Genomic DNA, 25,796 nt, shown 5'->3' on the forward strand with positions numbered 1-25,796 from the left:
TAAACTTTCTGAAACATACTCTTTGTGAATACTCTTCATCCCTATAGGATAAATAAGAAATGAGTTAGCCTGGAATCCAGGCTCCCAATAAACCAGACACCCCTAGCCACTAATTACCAACATGATCTCCCACCAACTAGTCAAGCTCCTCAAAATTCCCTAATAAGACAGGACTATTCCTAGCTCTGCACCTCTGCTCATGCTGTAGTGCTGAACTGAATATCCTCGCTGCTCCTTTATTAAAACTCGGATCTTTTCTCAATTTTCTCTTCAATTCCCTGGTTTCTAGCCCATCTCTGCATATCGATAGCATTTAATTGTCTGTAACAATTATTTTGACATTGTTTTTGAAATATGAACTGGAGTTAAACTTCACTTAGATTGGAAGCATCTAGCCCCAAGCACAGAAAGGAAACTTAGCAAAGGAGAGAATGAATTAATCTTCAAGTATTAGTAACATTTTAAAGGAACTAAGTTTCAGCTCTCAATATGACTCTGGACAGTCAGCATAAGATACAAGATTCCTTCCTCTATTTAAAAGAAATGAAGTGCTCGGGCTTCCCTGGTGGTGCAGTGGTTGAGAGTCCGCCTGCCAATGCAGGGGACATGGGTTCGTGCCCCGGTCCAGGAAGATCCCGCACGCCGCGGAGCAGCTAGGCCCATGAGTCATGGCCGCTGAGCCTGCGCATCCGGAGCCTGTGCTCCGCAACGGGAGAGGCCACAACAGTGAGAGGCCCGCGTACCACACACACACACAAAAATCAGCAAATTTCCAAGATAATTTGCTAACATTTATTGAGTTTCTTGCTAGCTGTGTTTCAGGTATTGCTCTAAGTGCCTTCTTTATATTAATTCATTTAATTTGCACAATAAGCCTATGAGTAGATGTGATTTGTCTCCTTTTTTCAAATGAAGAAACTGAGGCTCAGGGAGGCCAAGTGATTTTTCCAAGTCCTATGGTGGGTAATGAAGTGGCAGAACCAGGATTGAAATTGTTAGTCTAGCTATTTAGGACCATGACATTATGGGGTAAAAGATGGTTATCTTAGTTTTAATGTCAAGTAATTTATTCCAGACTAATGATACATTGTACTTTTACTTGGTTAACTATGCACCTCCTTGAGTGAAGAACAGAACAGAAGTTTTGTCCATTATTAGAATCGTGTTTATGTCTATGTTTTATCAACACAACATACTACCAACTTGAATTGTACACAACACCTGTCAAGATTGATTTTAACCATGTTTTTTTCTTTTTTGAAAGGGCAATTCATTAAAGTTTAAAACCACCAAACAGTTAATTAAAGAGAACTGATATGTACAAATCCTCAGGAAGAAAACTCATGACTCACTAATCTACAATGATTTTTAACACATTATTATGCTCAGGAAGACATCCTAGTGTTTGAATTGTTGACATTAATTATTGGAATTATGAACTATGTTAACTGCCTTTTCAAATATTTCATAAGGTTTTAGAAATTGAAGAGTAAAGGTAAAATTATCAACTTCAGTGATAAAATTTATCCAGTCACCTTAGACTATTACAGATAGTTATGTACATTAGCATTTTATTGAAGACTTATCCTACAACAGCAAGGTCTTTATAATCTGAATTTTCCCCACCTGATTTCTGTCCCACACCACCCCCCTGCCAAGGTCAGGATGGTTTTACAACAAATAATCCATATACTCTTTCATTAGATTTTTCTTGGTATCAGAGAAATAATTTGTGAGACTGCTGAGTAAGGTTACAGAAGAGAAAGTAACTGATCCTAAAACCAGTAATGGAAATCAAACCTATAATCTTGATCTTTTAGCATATCAAATGAGCTTGCTTAGAAATCAACTCAGTCTGTAGGAATTTGGGTTGTAGTCCTAATATAGATTGAAGACAAAAGGGTAGTGGACCTTTTCTTTTCTTTTGGTTTTGCTGCTTAACATCTAAAATCCTCTCCTATGCTTGAGGGATACGAGTTTATGGGGCACGGCCCCTCCTATTATACACACTGAAAATACGAGATACTTTTCCAACCTCCCTTTCAGCTAGAGCATGGGTATATGACCTGGGCTCTGTCTGTCAGAATCACCTGCTCCATTCTTTGAATTGGAAAATCGTGAGGCCAAGAAGCAGGGATGGGGACAGAATCAGACATGGCTGGTGGGATTTGTGCACCGTTTTCACAGACAACGATGGCAGCACTTTGAAGGGCAGTGCTCAGAATCCAGGTCAGTGTTGGTGGTGTAAGCTGGGGTGTCTGGGGCCCAGAGATGGCAGCAGTGGTGGCTTCACTGGCATATACCTGCCCAGGCTCAGAGCCTGGTAACCCAGCCCTCCCAGAAATTCTGCAAGCTCTGCAACTTCCCTCTCTCTCTCTTTTTTTTCCAATGCTAGATTTGAATGTTTCCTTTTATAAAAAGCTTTATTGAGACATAATTCATCTACTGTACATTCACCCATTTAAAGTGTACAATTAAAGATTTTTAGTATATTTACAGATAGATGCAACCATCACTACAGTCGATTTTATAACATTTTCATCACCTCAGAAAGAAACTCTCTCTCCTTTAACTATCTCCCCCTTATCCCCACCCGCAATCTCACTGCCAGGTTTAAGCAACCACTAATCTACTTTCTGTCTGTGAATTTCCCTCTTCTGGGCTTTCTTATAAATGGAATCACAGAATATGTGGACTTTTGTGACCGGCTTCTTTCACTTAGCACAATGTGTTCGAGGTTCATCCAACCTGTAGTATCAGTATCTCACTTCTCTTTATGGCTGAATTAATATTCCACTGTATAGATATACCACATTTTGCTTATTCATTCTTCCGTTGATGGACGTTTGGATTCTTTCCACCTTTTGCCTACTACGAATACTGTGCCTATAAACATTTGTGTACAAGTTTTTGTGTGGACATATGCTTTCATTTCTCTGGGGTATGTAACTAGGAGTGGAATTGCTGGAGCCCATGGCAACCCATTTAATCATTTGAGGAACTGCTAGACTGTTTTCCAAAGCCACTACATAATTTTACATTCCCACTAGCAATGGATGAGGGTTCTGAACACCTTTTATCTGATTTTTTGCTTCTAGCCATCCTAGTGGGTGTGAAGAGGTATCTCCCAGAGATTGTTTTTTAAAAGCATTAAAAAAAAAAACATTTATTTATTTGGTTGCACTGGGTCTTAGTTGCGGCAGGCAGGCTCCTTAGTTATGGCAGCCAGGCTCCTTAGTTGCAGCTCTCCAGTGCCTTAGTTGAGGCATGCGACCTCTTAGTTGCAGCATGCATGTAGGATCTAGTTCCTTGACTAGGGATCGAACCCCGGCCCCCTGCATTGGGAGCACAGAGTCTTAACCACCGTGCCGCCAGGGCAGTCCCTCACATTGAGATTTTGATTTGCATTTCCCTAATGGCTAATGATGTTGCACAATTTTTCAAGCACTTATTGGCCATTTGTACATCTTCCCTGGAGAAATGTCTATTCAGATCTTTTGCCCATTTAAAAAATCGTGTTGTCTTTTTACTACTGAGTTGTAGCATTCTTCCCAACTTCCTTTCAATATGTTTCTTTTCTGCTAAACACAGCCAGAGTCAATTGCTCGCAACCAAGAATCCTGACTAAAACAACCTGCCTTCCCTGTTTATTATTTCTATTAAGTCTTCAAGAAGAACTGTGTGAGGAAATTCTGAAAATAAATGCTTACGTTGTCAGAGCTTTGTGGGACACAGAAGAGACGGCAGTATGCTTAAGAGCAGAAAGTTACGTGTGCATCCATAAAGAGAATATGCTAAAACATTTTGGAGGCCTCGTCATTTTACTATTTATGTTTTCCATAAAATAATGTATATAGGCTAAGCCTGTGAGAATTTCTTTGATTCCAACAGCCTTTTATAAATCAAACTGTGAATGTCCCTTCAAACACACACGTTTGAACACACTGCCTTTAAAAGTTTGCTTCATACTAAGATTCAGAATCAACCAACATTTACTGACCATGTAACATGTACAAATTAATGGATTAAGAAAAGTAGAGATAATTTGAAACATCTTTTGTGAGAAAACTCCACGAGCTGAGGAGGGTTACATAACAAGGACTTGTAGGTAGCAAATAACACGTAATAATAAACACTCAGCTAAGGCTGGAGACCGCAGGGGCTGTGGATATGGGGCAGTATAGCCTCAGTCCGCATGGCTGTGGAAAGGTCTGCAGCAGCCTGAGCTGGGCCTGGGCAGGCTGGACGGAGCTGGGGTTAGGGGCTTTACTAGGTAAGCAGAAGGACAAAAGGGAAAGGTGTTAAAGTATGAACCACAGGGTCTACATTGGATGGGGACGGAAGCAGAGCCAGCAGGGGGCTGATGGAGGGATCAAAAAGATGAGCAAAGGGATCTAGGTCTCAATTAAATGGAAGACAAGTGTAGGGGCGACGAGGAAATGAGGGAGCTGAAAGCTCAAGTCAGGCAGGGAGTGGGAAGTGGGTTGGGAAAGGGGACGGCAAATTGTTGAAGGATGGAACAGGCCTGTAAAGCAAGACTGGACTCTACTGTTGAAAGGAGCCTGTGAGGGAAGAGTTTAATAAAGCTGTTCTCAAAATCATACGATATTCATTAAAATTAAGCATTTCTCTCAAAAGACAAGCAGTCCATCATACATTAATAAGTCTGCAGGGTGAGCCCAATGTAGGAAGACAGGTGTGTGGCCCAGTGCCACATCACACGCAGGCTAACGAGGAGATGTGACACCCCATGTGAGTACACAGCAAGCTGAGCCTGTGACTGGCTAACCAGTCAAATGTCAGCAATGGTGAAGATGAGGAGGCTCTGAAGACTTCGGAGGTCTCCAGTTCATTCACTGACTCTGTAGGTCGGCAGTCTCATTATATTGTTCACGGTATACACATTATCTGCGCATGCTTCGTTTCACCTTATTGAGATGGAGATAAATGACTAAAGAGCAAGCTGATGTCGAGGATGCTTTCCTGAAGGCAAGTTTCAGGGTCATGGCGAGGCTCAGGATTGGCTTCACACTGTCCACATCTGCAGCCTCCACCCTCTGTTCTCACCCTAGTTCTCTATTGAAATTGTTCTCACTGGGGTCCCCAGTGACCACCTAACTGCCAAATACGATAGGCTCTGGGGACCCCTCTGCTGCACTGGGTCACTCCCACAACCACACTCATTGAGTTGACATCTGGACCTCACATCCTCTGGTTTTCCTTCTATGGCTCTGGATCTTCCTTATGTGTTTTCTCCAAATGGCTCCTCTTCTTGCATTTAACTCCTTTAAAGCCAGTGTTTCCCAAGATTTCTTTCTCAGGACATTGTTATCACTCTGCTCTGCCTGGGTGACTTTATTCACCATCTTGATTTCACCTGCCAGCTACAAACTAAAGAAACCAAATGTCTCCAGAAATGCCTCTCCCTTAGTTTTGAACTTACCTTATCCCCAACTTACTGTTGCACCCTCACCACAAAGCCACGCCAACTCTGGATATTCCATAGAACCTCAGTGTCCGTACACACAAAACTGATTTCTCATCCTCCTCCCTGAAATAATTCCTGCTCCCATGTCCTCTATCTTAGTAAATTTCAGTATCTTCCTCATTTTGTTATCTAAGTTAAGAGACCTAGGAGTCATCATCAGAGCTCCTCTCCCCTTCTCCCTGCCAAACATATCGCATCCTGCCAACTGTGCTTCATCAACATTTAAAAAACTCACGCTCTTCTCTCCACCCACATCCCCACTGCCCTAGTTCAGCTCATCTGAATCCACACCTCAGGTGCACACCAATACTGCAGCTTTGCGTGCTGCCTGCTTCCAGTGCTAGGCCCACCACCGCCACCAGAGTGAGGGACCTCAAGCATATCTGATCTTGAACTTTTCTGCCTCCAACCCTTTAAGGATTCCTCTTGGACTATCAAGCATCTTCCAAGCTCCCCATGACAACAGACAAGGATTTTCGTGATCTGGTCTCAGCCCACTTGTAGCTTCATTTCTGACATAACCCATTTCGACACTGAGCGACTTGTTAAGTCCCTGTGCTCACAGGCTTTTTCTCCTCCACCTCTGGGTTTCTCTGCACAGGAGGTTCCCTGTATCTGGAACATGGTTCTGCCTTCACTTGGCCACTGCCACTCATTGTTTACAACTCAATACGGGCATCACCTTTCCAAGTTTTCCCAAAAGTACTTTCACCAAGACTAGGGTAGTTGCTTCATCTCCAGGTTCTCATTAAATTAAACATATTAAATGGGTACTGAATAGGTAGATTTTTCTGTATTTCTGAGGAATAGAATATTTTAACTGTAACCTAATCAAAACATAGTAAGGAAATCAGATGTGAGGAACTTAAAACTCTCTAAAGTATTACAAAGCCAAGAGAATTATTTTTGGATTACTGATACCACTAGATAGCCATATCAGCATATTAGCACTTTTTTTTTTTTTTTTTGCGGTATGCGGGCCTCTCACTGTTGTGGCCTCTCCCGTTGCGGAGCACAGGCTCCGGATGCGCAGGCCCAGCGGCCATGGCTCACGGGCCCAGCCGCTCCGCGGCATATGGGATCCTCCCAGACCGGGGCACGAACCCGTATCCCCTGCATCGGCAGGCGGACTCTCAACCACTGCGCCACCAGGGAGGCCCAGCATATTAGCACTTTTTAAAAGGTAAAAGTATACTGCACTTTACATATGTGTATTTGTGTATCCCTAGAAAAAGCTATATGATTTTCTGAAAACTAAATGTTTATATATATGTATTTAATTTCAGATATACTTTATCTTCAGTTTTTAATGCTCTTCAAATATCCAAATAGCAATGGTTTCTAATTACCTCAACCTAAGTCCAACCATCTCTAGTAATGCTTTATAAAATAACTTATGCCATTACTTAGAAATTATTCTTTTTTCATTGTAAAACATTGAAAGAAAAGATGTTTTGGTAGTGGAGTAAATTTTGTTTCTTTTAAGAACCATGTCCTTTATCACTGCTGTCCTTTACTGTTATAAAAGTGATGTTTTAGTAACAAATGCGATTAAGGGAAAAAAACTAAAAGATTCATTTTGATTTTGTTATGTTGATTTTTTTAGATAAAGTGAGGTCCATATGGATATATCTTTCAGAAACTAGGGAATAATCATTTCATCATTCTGTACTTTAATTCAAGTGCTTAAATATTCTTTTGGCAACAGTATAGAAATAATAATTTACTTTAAAAGTTTTTTTCATATTACTTGATTTATTCCTTGTCTGTAACACAAATATTTCAAAGGGAAAAATAAAATACACAAGGTTCACAGTTACTCATATTGCCTTTCACACTGATGTGTAAAGAAGATCCCTTACAGTTTCTCAAACTTTTGTGAAATTTCAAACGAAATACCTCAAAGTTTCCATTTTATGTCTTTTTGAGCCAAATATCAATGAATCTTTCATATCCATAAGCCACTGAAAATTTGAGATAGAAAAAGACATTAAATGTGCAGAAGACTTACCTAAGTGATGCTGCAAAAATCACATTGACAAATATGTCTGTAGGTGAATCCAGTCTTAAACTTTTTAAGCAAATAAGATGACTTAGCGGGACTTCCCTGGTGGTCCAGTGGTTAAGAATCCACCTTCCAATGCAGGGGACACAGGTTCAATCCCTGGTCAGGGAACTAAGATCCCACATGCCACAGGGCAACTAAGCGCATGCTCTGCAACTACTGAGCCCATGCGCTCTGGAGCCCATGTGCCACAACTAGAGAGCCCACGTGCTCTGGAGCCCATGTGCCACAACTAGAGAGCCCACGTGCCACAACTACTGAGGCTGCGTGCTCTGAAGCCTGTGCACCACAACAAAAAGCCTGCACGCTGCAACGAAAGATCCTGCATACCGCAACTAAGACCCGATGCAGCCAAATAAGTAATAAATAAAGTAATTAAAAAGAAAAGATGACTTAGCAAGCACTGTTTTAAATCCGTTTATCAGTTTTTTTTAAATGGCATGAATTCTATGAATACTATGAATCTACTGAATCCTTTTCTTTTTTTTAAACGTGTTCATTAGAGCATAATTGCTTTACAATGGTGTGTTAGTTTCTACTTTATAACAAAGTGAATCAGTTATACATATACATATGTCCCCATATCTCTTCCCTCTTGCGTCTCCCTCCCTCCCACCCTCCCTATCCCACACCTCTAGGTGGTCACAAAGCACCGAGCTGATCTACCTGTGCTATGCAGCTGCTTCCCACTAGCTATCTATTTTACGTTTGGTAGTGTATATATGTCCATGCCATTCTCTCACTTTGTCCCAGCTTACCCTTCCCCCTCCCCGTATCAAGTCCATTCTCTAGTAGGTCTGTGTCTTTATTCCCGTCTTGCCCCTAGGTTCTTCATGACCTTTTTTTTTTTTTTTTTTTAGATTCCATATATATGTGTTAGTATACGGTATTTGTTTTTCTCTTTCTGACTAACTTCACTTTGTATGACAGACTCTAGGTCCATCCACCTCACTACAAATGACTCAATTTCGTTTCTTTTTATGGCTGAGTAATATTCCATTGTATATATGTGCCACATCTTCTTTATCCATTCATCTGTTGATGGACACTTAGGTTGCTTCCATGTCCCGGCTATTGTAAATAGAGCTGCAATGAACATTTTGGTACATGACTCTTTTTGAATTATGGTTTTCTCAGGGTATATGTCCAGCAATGGGATTGCTGGGTCGTATGGTAGTTCTGATTTTAGGGGTTTTTTTTACTTTTTTTTGTGTGTGTGATATGCTGGCCTCTCACTGCTGTGGCCTCTCCCGTTGCGAAGCACAGGCTCCGGATGCGCAGGCCCAGCGGCCATGGCTCACGGGCCCAGCTGCTCCGTGGCATGTGGGATCCTCCTGGACTGGGGCACGACCCCGTGTCCCCTGCATCGGCAGGCGGACTCTCAACCACTGCGCCACCAGGGAAGCCCGTTTTTAGTTTTTTAAGGAACCTCCATAGTGTTCTCCACAGTGGCTGTATCAATTTACATTCCCACCAACAGTGCAAGAGGGTTTCCTTTTCTCCACACCCTCTCCAGCATTTATTGTTTGTAGATTTTTTGATGATGGCCATTCTGACCGGTGTGAGATGATATCTCACTGTAGTTTTGATTTGCATTTCTCTAATGATTAATGATGTTGAGCATTCTTTCATGTGTTTGTTGGCTACTGAATTCTTAAAGCCTCTAATTAATCCAACATCTGTTTTGATTGCTGGGCCCTTTGTTATGAGTTGGACCAATTATGAGCCTTCTCGATGAAGGGTTCCCCAAAATGGGTGATTAAACAAGTTAGTTGTAATCTAACTCTTTTGGGCAATAATTCTAACCAGAACACACACTCTACATTTTTTTCCCCCGAAAAGGCTACAACATATATTTGTAATTTTTTGGCAGAGTTAGATTATATAAGTAGAGTGAAACACTATGCATAAATACTGGTACATGAATTGGTAGTCCAAATTTCTGGCTAAGCAATATTTCTTTCAAAAATATATGGAAGGAATATCTAATCTGATATTGTTATTTAAACATGAGTTTTAAATGAAATTGTTGTTCTGAGCCCACCAAACGAGCTGTTTGGTATCATCCATAAAGTCAAATGTACAGATGAAGTATAAATATAAGTACCTCCCAAATAAGACAAAACAATTGTCATCTATCTGTAGACTAAGTATGAAGGGTTTTTTTCCCAAAGAAAAAAACATATTTGTAAGATATATTATTTATATAAAACATACTTCAATGACTTTTAGATTATTTATTTTGAATCAAAAACATGATTGTGTTTTCACTTAGCAGTCAAGGAGGCCTACTTTCAATTTTCATTTCATTCTTTTAAATAAATATGCTTAAGTAATTATTATTTTTTTAAAAAGCAACTAAGGAATTATTGAATTTATTTACCCTTAATGTGCTAAAGTGACATCTTAAAATTAGCTCATTAAAATTAAAAGACGTACATTTTTCTACTGAAATTGATGAACCTACTTCAACCACACTAATAGGAAGCTGGAGGGAAAAAAAAGGGAAATTCAAGTGAGGTTGTGAATAAAATGAGAACTGTTTTCAGCAGAACTCACTAATAAATTGCAAAATAATCTATACTGTTTTCCACTTGAACTAAAGAACACCTCATGATAAATTATATATAATATGAGAAAAAACTGTTTTCTATTCCCAATCTAGAGGCTCATAAAGCCTCACAGAAGGATATCAAGGGAGATACTTCTTCAAGTGAAATACATATTCTTAGAATCTAACCTGACTTATAGAAAGATAACATCTTACAAGGCTATATGAAGAACACACACTTCAAACATTACTGTGAAATTTTAATAAAACAACCATTGTATTTTAAAAGATAGTCACATGCCAACAATCAAAATCAAGTTTTTACACTATTAGAGAGGCATGCTTAATTTTCAAGGTTTCACACTAACAGAGTAAGGTAATGATATGGATGATTCAAAATAAATAATCTAAAAGTCATTGAAGTATGTTTTATATAAATAATATATCTTACAAATATGTTATATAGAAAATATATTTTGCAGTATATTGGCAGTAAAATTAATTTTCCTAATTATTTTTAACTTGGGCTAACACTAAAACCATGTAGTTCACCTTCCAGGACATCACAGTGGTCAGTCACTGAGAAAAGATATACCAAGAGTATGACAGATAGTATGGGAAAGGTGGTTAAGTATTTAAAATTTCACCCAGAAAATGCAAATGACAGAAATTCTCCACTAGGGTAAGGAATATGTGATGCTCTTAAGAGCATCCTAACAAATGTGAGGCTCAGAATTCTATAAGGCCTACATGAGATTCCTAAGAAAGGTACTGATTGTGCAGCAGTTTTCTCACTTATGGAATACTATTCATCTGTTGACACAATGGATAAATCAGGAGGTTACAATTTACACCATTGACACAGGTTTGCTATTGATGATAAGGTATATTTTTCTTTCCGCTACACAGTATTTGATTTTCATGTGTAGTCACATGTTTGTCTAACCCTCAATCAAAAGGCAAATAACAGAAACCTGAAATTCTTTCAGAACACACATTTGACGTGCCTCATAAAATTCATGAATGTATTTGTCTTCAGTGTTACTTGTGTGCAAAGAACCCAACATGGAGGGTACACTACTTTCCTTCAACACTGAAAACTCCTACTTGAAGTAAGTGGAATCGAGTAGGAAGGCCACAATGCAGCATCTGAGCATTACTGTTAAATAAATTATTATTGGTGTCAACTCATATTCACGACTTTAAAAAAATGCAGTGGATTACAGGGAAGAGATATGGTAAAGCAGGGTACAATTAGTGGCAAATCTACTGCCCCTGTCCTCCCAGGTTCTTATCTTTCTGGGTCTTGTTCATGAAGATTATACAAATGTTATCTCTGGCTCCCATTCACAAAATCAACACCCATATATTTCTCTCTTCAATGTACCTGGAGATGGTCAAACTGGGAAGCTAAGCTACTGACAAGAAAGGTTTTCAGTTTCAGCTGAACCTTTCTCATTGAGTGGCAGTTCACTCAAGACTCTTTCAACAAATACGTATTGAGTATCTAACATGTTCCAGGTGGGCAAATTATAGTCAGTGGGCATTTGGAGAGAACTAGAATCTAAATTTTTTCTTGTCATTTTCAAGTTTAGACCTAATAAACATAAATCAATAATTGAGGACATGGTATATTAAAGTTCTACCTCTGAAGCCACCATCACTGCACCTAAAAAATAAGGTAAAACATTTCCATCTTTAATAAATTTGCAAGTAATCCCATTTTCCCATATTTTATAAAAATTTACTTTCACTCCAGGTAAAATCCTACGAAGGTTTATCCTGTTCCATGCGATTCTATCAAAAGGAAGAAAACTGTTCTACCCTGAATTTTCAGCTACGTAAATATCAACTACCAGTACACTGAAAGGAAAAATACGAAGTATTATTCCTGATTTAAAACCACTAAATAAACTTGGGGAAAAAATGGAAAAGGCTTCGAAAAGGAAAAAGGCACAAGTGAAATGGAAGGAACAAGATTATGAATAGCTTCCATAAATAAAATGTAATTACACAATTTCCATTAGAATTAAAATTTGTTCACTAACCAATAAATGATGAAACTATTCAAGGCTTAGAACAATTCACTTTCTTACAGCTCATCAACCTTATACCCAAATATCTAAAAGGAAAACACTGAACTGAGCTTTATAGGAATCACCATCATTTACTTTACATTTTACCATAGTATGCCAAATGACTTGCACTATGGGAGGCAATATCTTAAGGTACAGCCTAGCTTAAAATAACTCCCAAATTACAGATTTTCATCAATTTTGTTTGAAATTTTTAAAAACACACAAGGCCTTAGGCTTCCCTGGTGGCAGAGTGGTTAAGAATCCGCCTGGCAATGCAGGGGACACGGGTTTGAGCCCTGATCCAGGAAGATCCCACAGGCCCTGAAGCAACTAAGCCCGTGCACCACAACTACTGAGCCTGTGCTCTAGAGCCCGCGAGCCACAACTACTGAAGCCTGGGCGCCTAGAGCCCGTGCTCTGCAACAAGAGAAGCCACCGCAGTGAGAAGCCCGCGCACCGCAACGAAGAGTAGCCCCGCTCGCCTCAACCAGAGAAAGCCCGTGCACAGCAACAAAGACCCAACACAGCCAAAAATAAACAAATAAATTAATTTTAAAAAGAAAAGAAAAAAGCACACACACACAGCCTCAAGATTAGCTTATTACTCAATCCTGACAGTGTATTTTGTATTCGGTAGCAAAACTGAAATTGGTTAAACGTTTAGTCCAGCATATTATTCTCAAAGTCCTTTTTAACTGAAAACTTAGAAAATGCTGCATAATTTTTAAAATGTTATATACCAAAGGTATATGAAGTAAACTTAAAAGATCCAAATAACTAAGATCAACAGAATGAGGGTATTAAACTACTTTCATCAGCAACACTAACTTACTAAACAATAGAGATTTAATATAAAGTAGTCTTATTATGCAAAGTTATGAAGTATATCATAATATTTCAATTCATTAAGACTGTTCTCTACTTTTTATGGCTTTGAAAAGCAGCAAATCTATATGAGTTATGGCTTATAATTTTATTTGTAACTTTAAGAAATGTATGCATTTATTATTATAGCCATAATGACTGATGACTAGTTCCAGTGGCAAAATCTCGGCAGGAAACAGATTTAGCAATTTAAATGTTTTATAAGTTTCTGTAATTGAGGAAACTTTTCATAATCTGACGTTTGTTAAAACCACTTATTAGAAATTATGCAGCACAGTAGCTGTGGAAATATGAGCTAGCTTCACAATTATAAAGTCAGCCTATGTAGCCCTTTCCTATTGTATATAGTGGCATAAACCCCACGGCGGCCTATCAGCTAACTGGCAGGCAGGGGGCTGCTCTATTCAAAGTGAGAGATACAAGCTGCAGGGCAAAAACCTGGCAGCTCCCATCTGACCCCACAATCCCCTACTGGTGACAGCTCCAAGCTCCATGGCAAATTAGGCCTTCTCATATTACAATTGGAGAAGACAGATTCCATTAGCAGTATCTGAAATTGAGTGGAGAGCTGCACTGTTATCAGACTTGACTCATAAGCACTGCTATTAATCAGAGCTATGATAGCATTTATATATTTCAAGCTATCTGCTGCCGCTGTGATATTCTGCTACAAAGGGTTGATGGGACTTAGGAAAGTGAACAATAGAGCTTTCTGGGAAAAGCAGAGTAAATCAAGAAAGTCTATGACTTCCGCACATTCTGAAGGGATTGTGGTTTACATAAATTTTCTCCCAATTGGAGATTGAGCTCTTCCTCATCTTACACATGGGATTTAGTTGTCACTCAATGGTAACAGCTGTGAAAAGGTGAAGCGGCCCACCGCTCAGAATATTGCCTTCGCTTTTAAAGCAATTAACCCATGAACAGGAGGATACCTGGTGATATCAAAGGGATTAGGCCAGGCAATGCATTATTAACATTTCCTTGAACTAATTCTAACTCTGACTAGCTGTCAGAAGAGACTCTACAGTCTTAAAAAAGAGTTTTTGCCCTGCTTTTTTCCCTTCAAAACGAAATGCTATTTGGGCCTAATATGTCCCTCTACTTATAAGAAAATGCAAATGAACCAAGCTCTTAATATGCTTAGCCAGTCTGAGTCAATGCAATTTTAATACAAGTATGAGAGAAATATATGATCAATTAACCAGGGATCAAGACAGATATTCTCCTGAATAGAAATTAATACTCCAGTACTTTCCATTCTTCTTCAACTACAAAAACTTGGTGACTATTTGTTACTTATGCATAGTTACCTCTGAAATTAGGAAGAGCTTCACATTATTCTCTATGGCAATAATCTAAAATACTCTTTGAGCTGGAAAATCCAAATGTCTCTTAAGCAGGAGATTCTACGTTCTCTAAGGTATGGCATTTTAATTTTCGATTTTTATTGAATGGAATCTTAGCTGAAGCTATAAGAATAGCAGACACAGTGCTCAGAATCAAGTGTTCCTGTTCCAAAAGTTTAAGAAAATTAATTTTTAGCAGCGGCATAATGTTTAGGAATACACAACTTATAAAAAATAAAATATGCATAAATAAAATACTGGCACAAAACAGTCTTCCAGGAGATATTTAAATATCACTGAAATTGGCTGTAAGTTCTTTGTAGTAAGCAGGCATAGTTTCAAGATACCTTTAATTATAATTAATATTCATATATTCTAGGGAAACTGCTTGACATTAAGAGATCTGATTTCTTACTTTACAATGTTAATGGTGTTAGAAAGGTTTTTTATGCAAGTTTCCTGAAACAGTGCCTTTTAGAAAAACTGGTTATTTAATAGTAACTTTGTCTTACTTTCTTTAAAATAAGCACTGAATTTTGATTATAAAAACTAAAAGATTCACTTTGTTATAAAGCAGAAACTAATAAAAAAAAAAGAAAAAAAAACTAAAAGAATTTTACTTTCGATTCATATGACTGTGTAACAAATATTGTTCAATGAATTCTTCTATAGTTCCATTTGGTCCATACTAGCTTGAAAAGGATATGCTGACTCTCAAGCCTGTTGAAAATATATTCCCTGCCCTGTAACTATCAAAATACATGATACAAGACATGCCCTCACCTGAGATCGTAAGCAATTTAAATCTTCCCTCAAGTAAAGAATTTTTATATGATACTATCAACAGACTCCATTCTATTTCGGTGTTACCAGAACATATGCAATGTAAGCATGTTGATATTAATTACAGTGATTTCAGTACCCCTTCCTTACTAAGTATATAGGATCTAGTTTGAGGTTTCTTAGAAAACAATTTTGAAATTCAAGTACTAAGGAAAGCTAAATGATGTTGCTATTAGTGATTTACATACCTATAACTTTTAAATTTTTATATTAATAGGATTTGTGAATTTCAAATATGACATTTTAAATATCATACTATCAAACTAAAAAATCATTTACTTCATTGGCCTTAAAAGAGAAAATCCCAGTTTCTCTAAATCACTAACTGTAGTACAGTCAAATGCACAGATGTGCATATTAATAAAATGAATACTATTTCCTATAAATGAAATATATTAGATTAAACTCCCTTAACATAGTGCATGCTTTAAAATACCCCTGAAGGGGACAATACATAAATAAATACATGCAGAAACAACTGCCACAATCTTACTATTTTTAATTCAATAAACTACACTGACACAGCTTTCAATGTGCTGTTTTACTCATATGCTTTCTACATCAGGGCAATGCAAATATAAAAGAGCTCTTGCCAACCATTAGGAAAGATTGACAAAATACGCAGTGTTAATGACATCTTAAAGGCTTTTAAAAGCAAGAGAAAGATGTAAGAAAAGCAAAAATTACAAAGTAATTGGAAACAACGAATAAATTGTTCTTTCAATATAAGTCATGTTTACTGAAAAAATGGAGCTTTCTACATCAACATATTTAAACAGAAATTTGCTTTTGAAATACAACCTTTGTTTAAAAGGTACTGAAGGTCTTTATACCCACCCCAAGAGCTAAATATAGTGAATGCTATGTGAACAATTACCTGAAAAAAACCTAAAACTGTTAAAAGAATTAATTTCCTGCACACCAGTCAGCACTAATCCTACATGTACAGTAATGTTCTCTTAAGTGATGGGGGAAAGAAAGAATACAGCTGTCTCCTGGATCAAAACCCTTCGATATTCAACAACAAAATGGAATGATGACTTGGTCGGCAAATGAATAAAGTAGTGAAATGTCTCCTGAATGAGTTCTGGTGAAGGAGTCAACCTGTGAAGGAATACATTTTCTGTACACTGGGACAGGAAAAAAGCCGTCACTGTAATGGCTGCACAAAAACCGCGTCCTGCTCTTGGGCTTATATTCACAGAAGGAAGGTTTTAAAGGCTAGGTTCAGGTCATACGACAAATGAAATTGTAACAAGCCAGCTGACATTGTGTAATGTCTTCTTCCACTCGATCAATAGGCTACTGTTAGTCCTATTACCATAGAGATGGCTTGCTCTTTCCTGAAGGGTGGCTATTGTTTGACAAAACAGATTTGCCACTTGAACTAGGTTGTTCCCAAAGGACGTGTACCTTGTCAATTATTTGTATTCAAAATAATGAAGTATTTTCATATTAAAAGTATGTAAGAGATAATGTTGTCAGGTCCCTTCTCAGAAAGAAAGCAACTTTTCCAAAGTACTAGATTACTAAAAGCATGCAAATATCCAATTTAGTCTATGAAGAGTTTTTGATTTAAAACATATGTCAGCAAGTATATGAATTTATCATTAAGACTGTATATTAAAAGAAAAGGGTCACAGGCTTGTGTGCTAATCTAAAACCCATTATAATCAAGCATAATAACTAATCAAAACTATTTTAAAATGTGGACAACTCAAAGGAAAATTATTGTCCCAAACTATTCGGATTCTGGAAAGATAAAGATTTTTATATATGATTTTTACAGTGGTTTTTATGTGGAAGGGCATTGACAATTAATATAGTGGAAAACATGGAAAAGTTTTAGAAAACGAATCACTTTACTTGCTTAAGAGCTGGCTACAGCATTTAAATATATATATATATGTTATAGAAATAATCTAAAATACAGATGAACTAACAAAACAAATACAAGTATTAGTTTTCTTTAAAATGTCTTTGTCTTAAATGTCTTACGAAAACTCATACATTTAATAAAAGACAGGTAAGTTCTAAATTTCAACCTAGATATTTAAAAATAAAAAAAGAGTTTTCCTCTCAACAAAAATGACAGAGCCTTAATTATAAAAGATCAGAAGGAACAATTCTAATAATGATTATTCTAATCATTTAGAAAAAGAAAGTATTCATAACACTAATTAATCCAAGCAGAAATGTTATTTTAAACATTTCATACTTAAAGATATGGCTATCACTGAAAACCTCTAAGACTAAAACAGAAACAAATTAAATAATACAGATTAAAGTTTAGTAAATGATCAACAATTACAACTTTGAAAGCTTTCCACAAATAGATTTAATAGTAAGCTTTAGCCATAATTATTGTAACTTTTACCTTTCTACAAATAATCAAAAGGGAATTTACAAAGAATTTAGTCAAAGGGCAGTGATATGACAAATGTAAATAAAAAACATTAGTCTCTAAAAATGACATTTGAAATTGTCTATTCAAATTATACTCTATTTACATACAAAAATTATTTGTTTTTATAATAAAATCTGCAATACTTTTTGAAAGAAATGTTTTAACTTGGTTTCCCCTTTGCAGGAAGAATAATTTGTATTTTTGACTATAATCCTTTTAGGCATAGGTTAGACTGAGTTAATACCGAAGGAGAGAGAAACAGCAAAGACAAATGTGTTTAGCAATATCCTAAACTAATGACCTGTTTTTTTAAAAGCAGCATAGCCTTCCAAACTAAGAAAGCCCTCCATCATGAAGTAAGTGGTGTCTAATTCGCCTGTCTTCCCTACAGCAATAATGGAACAAAGTGAAACCTTACTAAAACCACAACCCAAATTGATTTCCTTAGTTAACAGCCTCATTTCAAAAAGTATACATGTGCATATTTAAAATACAGTATAATTAGGTATTAGCTCTGGACCTGATAGGCAGCTGCCCATCAGCAATACTGTGAGTAATTAAGTGATATTTACCATTTACCAAAAGATGAACTTTATATTGTTGAATTAAACTGGCCCATCTGCATCTTCCTGAAATGACAAACCTTATTAGTTCTGCCTAACCAGAGAACTGTGATAATGAACTGGTGACACCTTCTCTCCGTTGTATGAAGCAGAACCAACTGTGTAATCATTTAAGCAGTCAAACGTATATGAAATTACTGTAAACTGAGAAAGTGAAATCACATGAGTGATTAGGAAAAACCATTCAAGCAACAAGTTTTTTTTATAATATATGTACATGGGCCATCTCTAATTAGTCAAAATTAACTAATCAACTACTTTACCTGAAAACGGTGAAAAAAAGTAATGCTGCAGCTACTGCTCCAAATAAGCCACACAGAAGATTGACTCGGTAGGCAACCGAACCAAAAGGAAATAGTATAATTGCCAGTTTAGCCACCAGAGTGAACAAAGGATAGCCAGGAGGATGGGCAACCTAAGGGAAAATTAGCAACAGTCAGGAGGTTTTCATCTAGTAAAGGAAGAGTCACACTGCCTTTAATTGAAAAGCAGCGCTTTTCTCAAGTATAAAGATTAAGAGACAATGACTAAATGTTTGAATAGTGGTTTTCTATTGTAATCCTCTTGTGCCAATACAAATAAATATTTTCTTTAGTGGATTTGGCAGGGTCTATCACATGGTGTGTCACCTAGAGAAAGGGTGACATATTTCATTGTCAGTTCTTAAGCGGTTTGTTCTCTGGGTTCACAGTACATTAGGGTCATTTAAAAGGCTATTGAAAAAAAGCGGGTTCTGAAATATCGTATTGGTTAGTAAGTTGAAAGACCACACTGCTATCGGATTACCACCATGCTGACAGTCCTAAGGTCTTGCCTAAAGGGATCATGCACCACAATAAAGTTTATTAAATAATAAACTTATTAAAACTGTTAACCCGATTTATTTTATTCTCCATAGCTTATACAAAATTTGGGGTGATAATAAGCCAGCTACTGTATATATAGTAAAGGCTTTGCTTTATGATTTAGTTTAATTGGATTTAAAACTTAAAGTAAATTGTCATGTACTGTACTTATAAGTTACTAAAAACTGGGGTTTGAAAATAAATTAATCTACTTTACTCCATGCTTAATTAAACTTTCTTAATTCCTAAAACTGTTAATGAGAGCATTGATTAAACAATAAAACTAATACTTACTCCAAGCTCATGTGCGGCTGTGATCAGTTCCCCTGTGAAAAAATAATGGAAAACCAATAATTACTATTAGAAAATGACACTCCTCCAAAGTTTTCAAAATCCAAATGCTTGCATTGGGGTTTTGCATTAATTTGACTGGATAAAACTGTAAATCTGTAGAGATTTAACAGCATGAAATAGTCTCAGAATATGTTCTCCCTTAGGTATTACTGAACAAACTATCTTTGATAGTTTTTAATAACTGGTCAGTGTAAATATATGTGAATTCTACTTTCTAAAAATGCTTATTTTAAACAACAAGGTCCTACTGTATAGCATAGGGAACCATGTTCAGTATCTTGTAATAACCTATAATGAAGAATATGTAATATGTATAACCGAATCACTTTGCTGTACACCAGAAACTAACACAACATTGTAAATCAACTATACTTCAATTTAAAAAATATGCCTGCTTTCCCTCCTGAAAGTTGTCTACCCTTGCAAATATAAAAAAACTCTTACAGAGCATTAGTGTAAAATGCTGTATTATCCCTCAAGAATTTAGTACAAAACTGTCGGTAAAGATGCAACCTTATGATATGTAAAATGTGCAGACACTGGAGATTTGAACAGTCTATAAAGTGTGCCATTCTGCCCTAAACTGACATTTGGATACATTCTCTACATTAATTATGTTGGATATCTTTAAACAATTGCCAAATGCTTATTAACTCCAGGTTATTTTGGTAAGCTTTGACTACCAAAGTAATTTTTTTCAAATCAATAAATCATATTATTTACATAGTTCTTTGTAATTCCTCACCATTAGTAATTACTTCTAAAATTATGATGTAGTAATCAATGCTTATTTGTTAATACTTTAAGTATCCAGAGCACAGGGACTATTTCTGATTATCCCTATACACTTAATACAGTACAGTGTAAGAAATCAATCAATATTAATTGATGATTTATGAAAGTACTATTATCTATTGGGAAATGTATTAATGTCCATTTTCTATCCTTCAGTGGATATCAGTTCTCTTCATTTCTACTGCCCTGACTGTATTTTAGACCCTTCCTCTCTCTGGCCTGGGCTACAGCAATAGCTTTGACCAATGTTCTATTCCAATTCATCTTCCTACTGAAATCACTAATTACTGCCATCCCCACTCCCCAGAGGTCAGATTGTTTCCTTAGACTAAAACTGCTCAATGGCTGCTGTGTACTGAATGAAGTTGATTCCTCAGCGTGACATGCAAGCCCTCTATGGCTTCCAGGTCCCCTTCCAAGGCTTATGTCCATGAAACCTATGCTCACCTTTGTCAGATCTGACTACCCACTGTTCCTCTGAATGGTCCTCTTTTGCACCTCTTATCACTCATTTTCTCATCCAGCATTCTCTCCTAAATCCATCAAGGCCTAGTTCAGTTGCTACCTTCTCAGTGACACCTTTCCTTACACATACCCTTCCCCAGCTTCACGCATCAGAATGAATCACTTCCTCCTCCTCCATAGAACCTGCTGGAACCTCTCTATTCAGCACTTAAGATTGCCTTTTATTCTGGTTAGTTGTTCTCATTTGTCTTCTTCACTAAGTTGAAAATATCCTATCCATTTCAGGGTTCTGTCAAGAAGACATCAGCACCTCTCCCTCCTCGTGCCACACAGAAAAGCCCCGCACATAGAGACTGACAAAAAGACCTATTACATTGTCGTCCTTGCTACGCGGACACCCCCATCTCAGGTTGAATGACTGCTCACTTCACAGAAATCCCACGAGGGCACCAAAGACAGATACTGCTCACTTAAGTCATTTACTTAAGGACATCTTTGACGTTTACTGGAGATATTCAAGAGCATCTTACAAGCCAACGGCCCTTCTTGTATCTTATATAAAGAAATTGTTTATGGTTTTAAAAGGTTTAAAATAACTCCTCCCTTTGTAGCTGTTTCCAGTATTTTACAGCATTTCATAGTTTTACTCTAGAATGGGTTTGCTCTTTATGTCTTCAGTACCAAATGGTTTTAATCAATTTTTGGTTTTTATATTTCTGTAGGTGCTATGAAGCACAGTTCAGTTCAGATTTCCAAGGTTGCTATTCATTCTCCATTTAAAATGTACTTAGAATTATTATTATTATTATTATTATTTGCGGTACGCGGGCTTCTCACTGTTGTGGCCTCTCCCGTCGTGGAGCACAGGCTCCGGACGCGCAGGCTCAGCGACCATGGCTCATGGGCCCAGCCACTCCGTGGCATGTGGGATCCTCCCGGACCGGGGCACGAACCCGCGCCCCCTGCATCAGCAAGCGGACTCTCAACCACTGCGCCACCAGGGAAGCCCGGAGTTACATTTAACATTAAGAAAAATAGCCTATTTTCTCTAATTTCTTTTTACCACTGAAAAGTCAATATGCTGTTATCCTTTGCTGGAGTTCTGTTGGTAAAAAGATGAATCTGGAATGTGACTAACCTCCATCACCAACTCTTATCAAATGTGAAACTAAAATCTAAATAGAAAAGATGCTACTATTCAAAGTCTATGAATGCACCCTTGATAAAAAGCTAAACATGACTCTTAAAATTGAATATGATAAAAAGAGAAAGTAAATATGATAAAAGAAAGGGTCCTTGCTTTCCCTCAACCCTTTACACTAGGGTTGCCTCAAATGTTAAGTCCTACTACAACCTGCATCAGAATGACCCAGATGCCTTTTAAAGATGAAGACTTCTTGACCATAACCCAAATCTACCTACACTAAACCTTCTGGCATTGGGACCCAAGTTTCCCAGGCAATTCTCCAGTACATTCAAGTTTGAGAACCACAGCTTTTTCATCTGGGACACAAATGGGTGGCAAGCTCAGAGTTGTTAGCAGAAGTTTCACCTTTACAAAACCCAGCTCCCTCCATATTATACTTTTTATATTAGTTATAAAATTATAGTCATATATCAAGTGTGTTAAAGACAGTATCTTAAAAATATATAAACACATATATAAGCTAATTTATTTTTCCCAAGGATAACAAATAGAAGTGAAGGCTAGATTCCTACCCTTTCCTCTAAAGGACCAGGAGTGCTCCTGCCCAGAAATCAACTATGTGTATCAAGCAGTGCAAAAAATAAATTTTGGCAAGGCCACACAATGTGATGGATTCATGGAGTATAATTTAAGATTTATCAGGAAGAAGAATACATGCTTTATGTTGGTTTTGAGATGTGTTCTGTTTATTGGTAAAAAAAATTTCATAAACACAAAATTCAAAGAGAACAGTACATTCAACATATAACAAAATCATCAGACGTGATTATACAAATTTTCCTGGTAACACTTGGAAAACAGTTTATTTATCACTCCCAAAAATGAACACAGAAATATTAGAAGCAACCACTATTCAGCGTCAAACTAAACAAGTCAGAATGCCTAAAAAGTTTGATAACTCAAAGTGAATAGATAACATTATTCTTTTAGGGAAAAAAGACAGTATTAATAAAAACAAGGCAACAGCTGTAATGGGGCGGTACAGGTGCGAGCTATAGCAGCCCTGCTCAGCCACTGGTTGGCACTGCAGTGGGCCCCTCCTCCTCCCCATCTATATAAAAGGAGCTCAAATTCGGATTGAGGGAAGATGTTTTTTGAGACACTAGCCAGCCATCTTCTCGGTCTGCTAGCTTTCCAATTCAAGTGGTTATTACTTGCTCTAACAACACATCTCTTGATTTATTGGCTTGTTATGTGGTGAGCAGACCAAGCTTGGGCTCCGTAACACAACTGTAAATTTTAAATAGACTTTATCACTAAATACGTGATGATAGATTTAACAAAGAATTAAGAGCACAGGTTGGTTAAGAGAGCATGTTCTAAAGTCAGTCTACTTGGTTTCTTTCCTTGACGGCCTCTACTTTCTAGCTGTGTGATTCTGGACACAGCTTAACCGTTTTGTCATCTATAAAATAAAGAAATTGAGAGTACCTACCTCACAGGGTAGTAGTTGGGAGGATTAAAATAATTCACGTAAAGCACTTGGAACAGTGCTGGCACCGTAGTAAGTATTCAATAAGTGTTATTATTATTCATCCTAATCCAGTCCTTCAGGCTCAAACAACCATGGTAAAGAACTGTCAATGTTTTTTTGAAAGTTACAGAAGTACTCAACCTCTGAGTAACGCTCTCCAATGTCAAAACTCTCACAACTATAAAGCTATTTCTATTATTTAGTATAAACTTTAGAAATACGGTAACTCCGTTCCCCACTATACTAATGAAACATTGCTCCTATTTGTTCAATAGGACCTGAAAGAAAGAGTCAAGGTAATGACGTGTAAAAGGAACATCAAGGATCCTCAAAGTGGTAGGCAGCCTTGAAGATGGCCTGCAAAGCTTCCCAACACCAGTATTCTCACTGTGTAATCCTCTCGCCCTTGAGTGTGGGCTGACATATTGACTCACTTCCAAGAATAAAACAGGGCAGTGGTCTGTCACTTCCAAGATTAGGTTACGAAATGACACAGTTGTCAGGCAGAGGTGCCATCTCTTTCTCTTGACAAAAGTCAGCTTACAGAGAAACCCGTTTGGCAAAGAGCTGGATGGGGTTTAGAAGTTAATCCTCGCTAAGCTGAACCCGGAGAGGACTGCAGCCCTACCCCATACCACGACAGCAACCTTGTCCTAAGAGCACCCACTTAAACTGCACCCAGATTCCTCATCAACAGAAAATGTGAAATAATAAACGTTTCTTGTTTTAAGCCAATCGATTTGGGGGTATTTTGTTATGCAGGAACTAGGGCACTCAGGTTTTTTTCAGTCTATACATTCACGACCCAGATTTACAGCACCATTCTAACAAAATTACGGATCATTATTAGGCGTTATTAGATGGTCAATTTGGCAGCAAAACAAAACCTGCATGTTGTCTCTCATCCCAAATACATAACGATTATTCATGTGATTTAAATGGCCCACGGGTCACGCTTTTCAATAGAAGCAGCTTTAAGCCGCAACTGGCTTCCACCCTTTCAGGCGTTCTCCCGCAAAGAGTCTGCAAGGCTGGTTCCTTTTCAACATTCAGGTTTCAACTAAAAATATCATCTCCTCAGAGGCCTTTCCCAACTAGCCATTCTGATGGAGCCACTGCCTACCCCACTGTCAATCACATCTCCCTCTTACTGTCTCCATTAACTTCTCCCCACCTAATATGTTGCTGGCTATTCAGTAGTTTGTGTATTGTCTCTGCCCGCATTACAACACTCTCCAAGACACTTGTCCACCACTCCTGTTAGTCCTTTTGTCTGGAACGCGATAAGTACTCAGTAAGTAATGTTTGTGGACTAAAAAGGAATGGAAAGCAAAAACTCAGGTCCAGGAAAATGATCTGGAGAAGTAGAGAGAGAGCTCGGTAAGTCCCATCAGGCGAAACCAACCAGCCCCGTCTCCAAAGCCTGAGAACTAAAGAGACCAGAATTACAGAAAAATTACACGAATGGAAACACAGGTTGGTTCTGGAACGCAAAACCCTGCGGGGGCCCCGGCGGGTGGATGGAGGGGTTGAGCTGACCAGACCTCGTGGGGACAGTGTGGACCAGAGAGGGGGGCAGGAGGCACGACCCTGAGAGTACGTTACCCGAGTCGCCCCCCGGCACCGAGGGGGGCAGCGTGAGGGTGAACACGGCGGCCACAGCGGCGAACACGGCGACGCCACCGCGGAGGCCCCCAGAGCGCCGCGGCCCCGGCCGGGCCCCCGCCCTCGCCATGGAGACCCATGGGCCAGAGGGGACCGAGGAAGGAGGACGCGGCAGGCCCCAGGACTCGGCACAGCCGGGTGTCCCCAGCGCGACGAGCGAGCGCTGCGCGCGGCGGCTTCCGGGTCGGACCGGGCGGACGGGACCGCACCTTCTGCGCCGGCGCGGGGGGAGAAAATGCGGGGTCTCGCTGGAGCCAGGCCCAGGCAGCCTTCTGGCGCCGTACCGCGCGCCAGGGTTTACAGAATTATAATGTGCTTTTCACTAGCGCATCACAAGCGACAGCCTTCTTTTAAGAAAGGAAGCCTGGGCCCAGGGCCTCCGTCTCTATGGCCTCCCCAACTTCCTAGCGACTTGGTCGGGTCTGACAGAGACAGGAGCCTGGTTGCCAAGCGGGCGTGAGGAAGGGCCGCGACTGCCCCCTGCGGTGTGGGGTGGAACTACACGAGGGGCCCCAGACCGCCAGCCCGAGGGGACGTGTGCGCACAGTAAGTGCTGAGTAAGCCAATACATACATTAATCCCATGTTTACTACGAGTAATTATAAGCCCGTGTGCTAACTGTTAAATCGCTGAGTTATTTTCAGAGAGATTAAAATAAGCTAGTTGGTCTATTTTTTTTCTTATAGCATGAGGAAAACTTGG

At 38.5% G+C, this 25,796-nt stretch overlaps 1 protein-coding gene across 2 annotated transcripts in view; it reads right to left on the reverse strand.

Moving 5' to 3' along the window:
- TMEM260 (transmembrane protein 260) overlaps window positions 1–25,262 on the reverse strand; it is a 60,627-nt gene extending 35,365 nt beyond the window's left edge. For both annotated transcript variants that reach the window (XM_060096166.1, XM_060096165.1), the window contains exons 1-3: window positions 25,035–25,262; window positions 19,429–19,460; window positions 18,553–18,704 (exon numbers count right to left, since the gene is read on the reverse strand). In XM_060096166.1, the coding sequence (XP_059952149.1) occupies window positions 18,553–18,704; window positions 19,429–19,460; window positions 25,035–25,164 (314 nt within the window). In that variant the 5' untranslated portion in view covers window positions 25,165–25,262. The remainder of the gene's footprint in view (window positions 1–18,552; window positions 18,705–19,428; window positions 19,461–25,034) is intronic.
- Window positions 25,263–25,796: the final 534 nt, after the last annotated feature.

The sequence above is a fragment of the Mesoplodon densirostris genome, chromosome 4 (genome assembly GCF_025265405.1).
Source record: "Mesoplodon densirostris isolate mMesDen1 chromosome 4, mMesDen1 primary haplotype, whole genome shotgun sequence".
Taxonomy (NCBI): domain Eukaryota; kingdom Metazoa; phylum Chordata; class Mammalia; order Artiodactyla; family Ziphiidae; genus Mesoplodon; species Mesoplodon densirostris.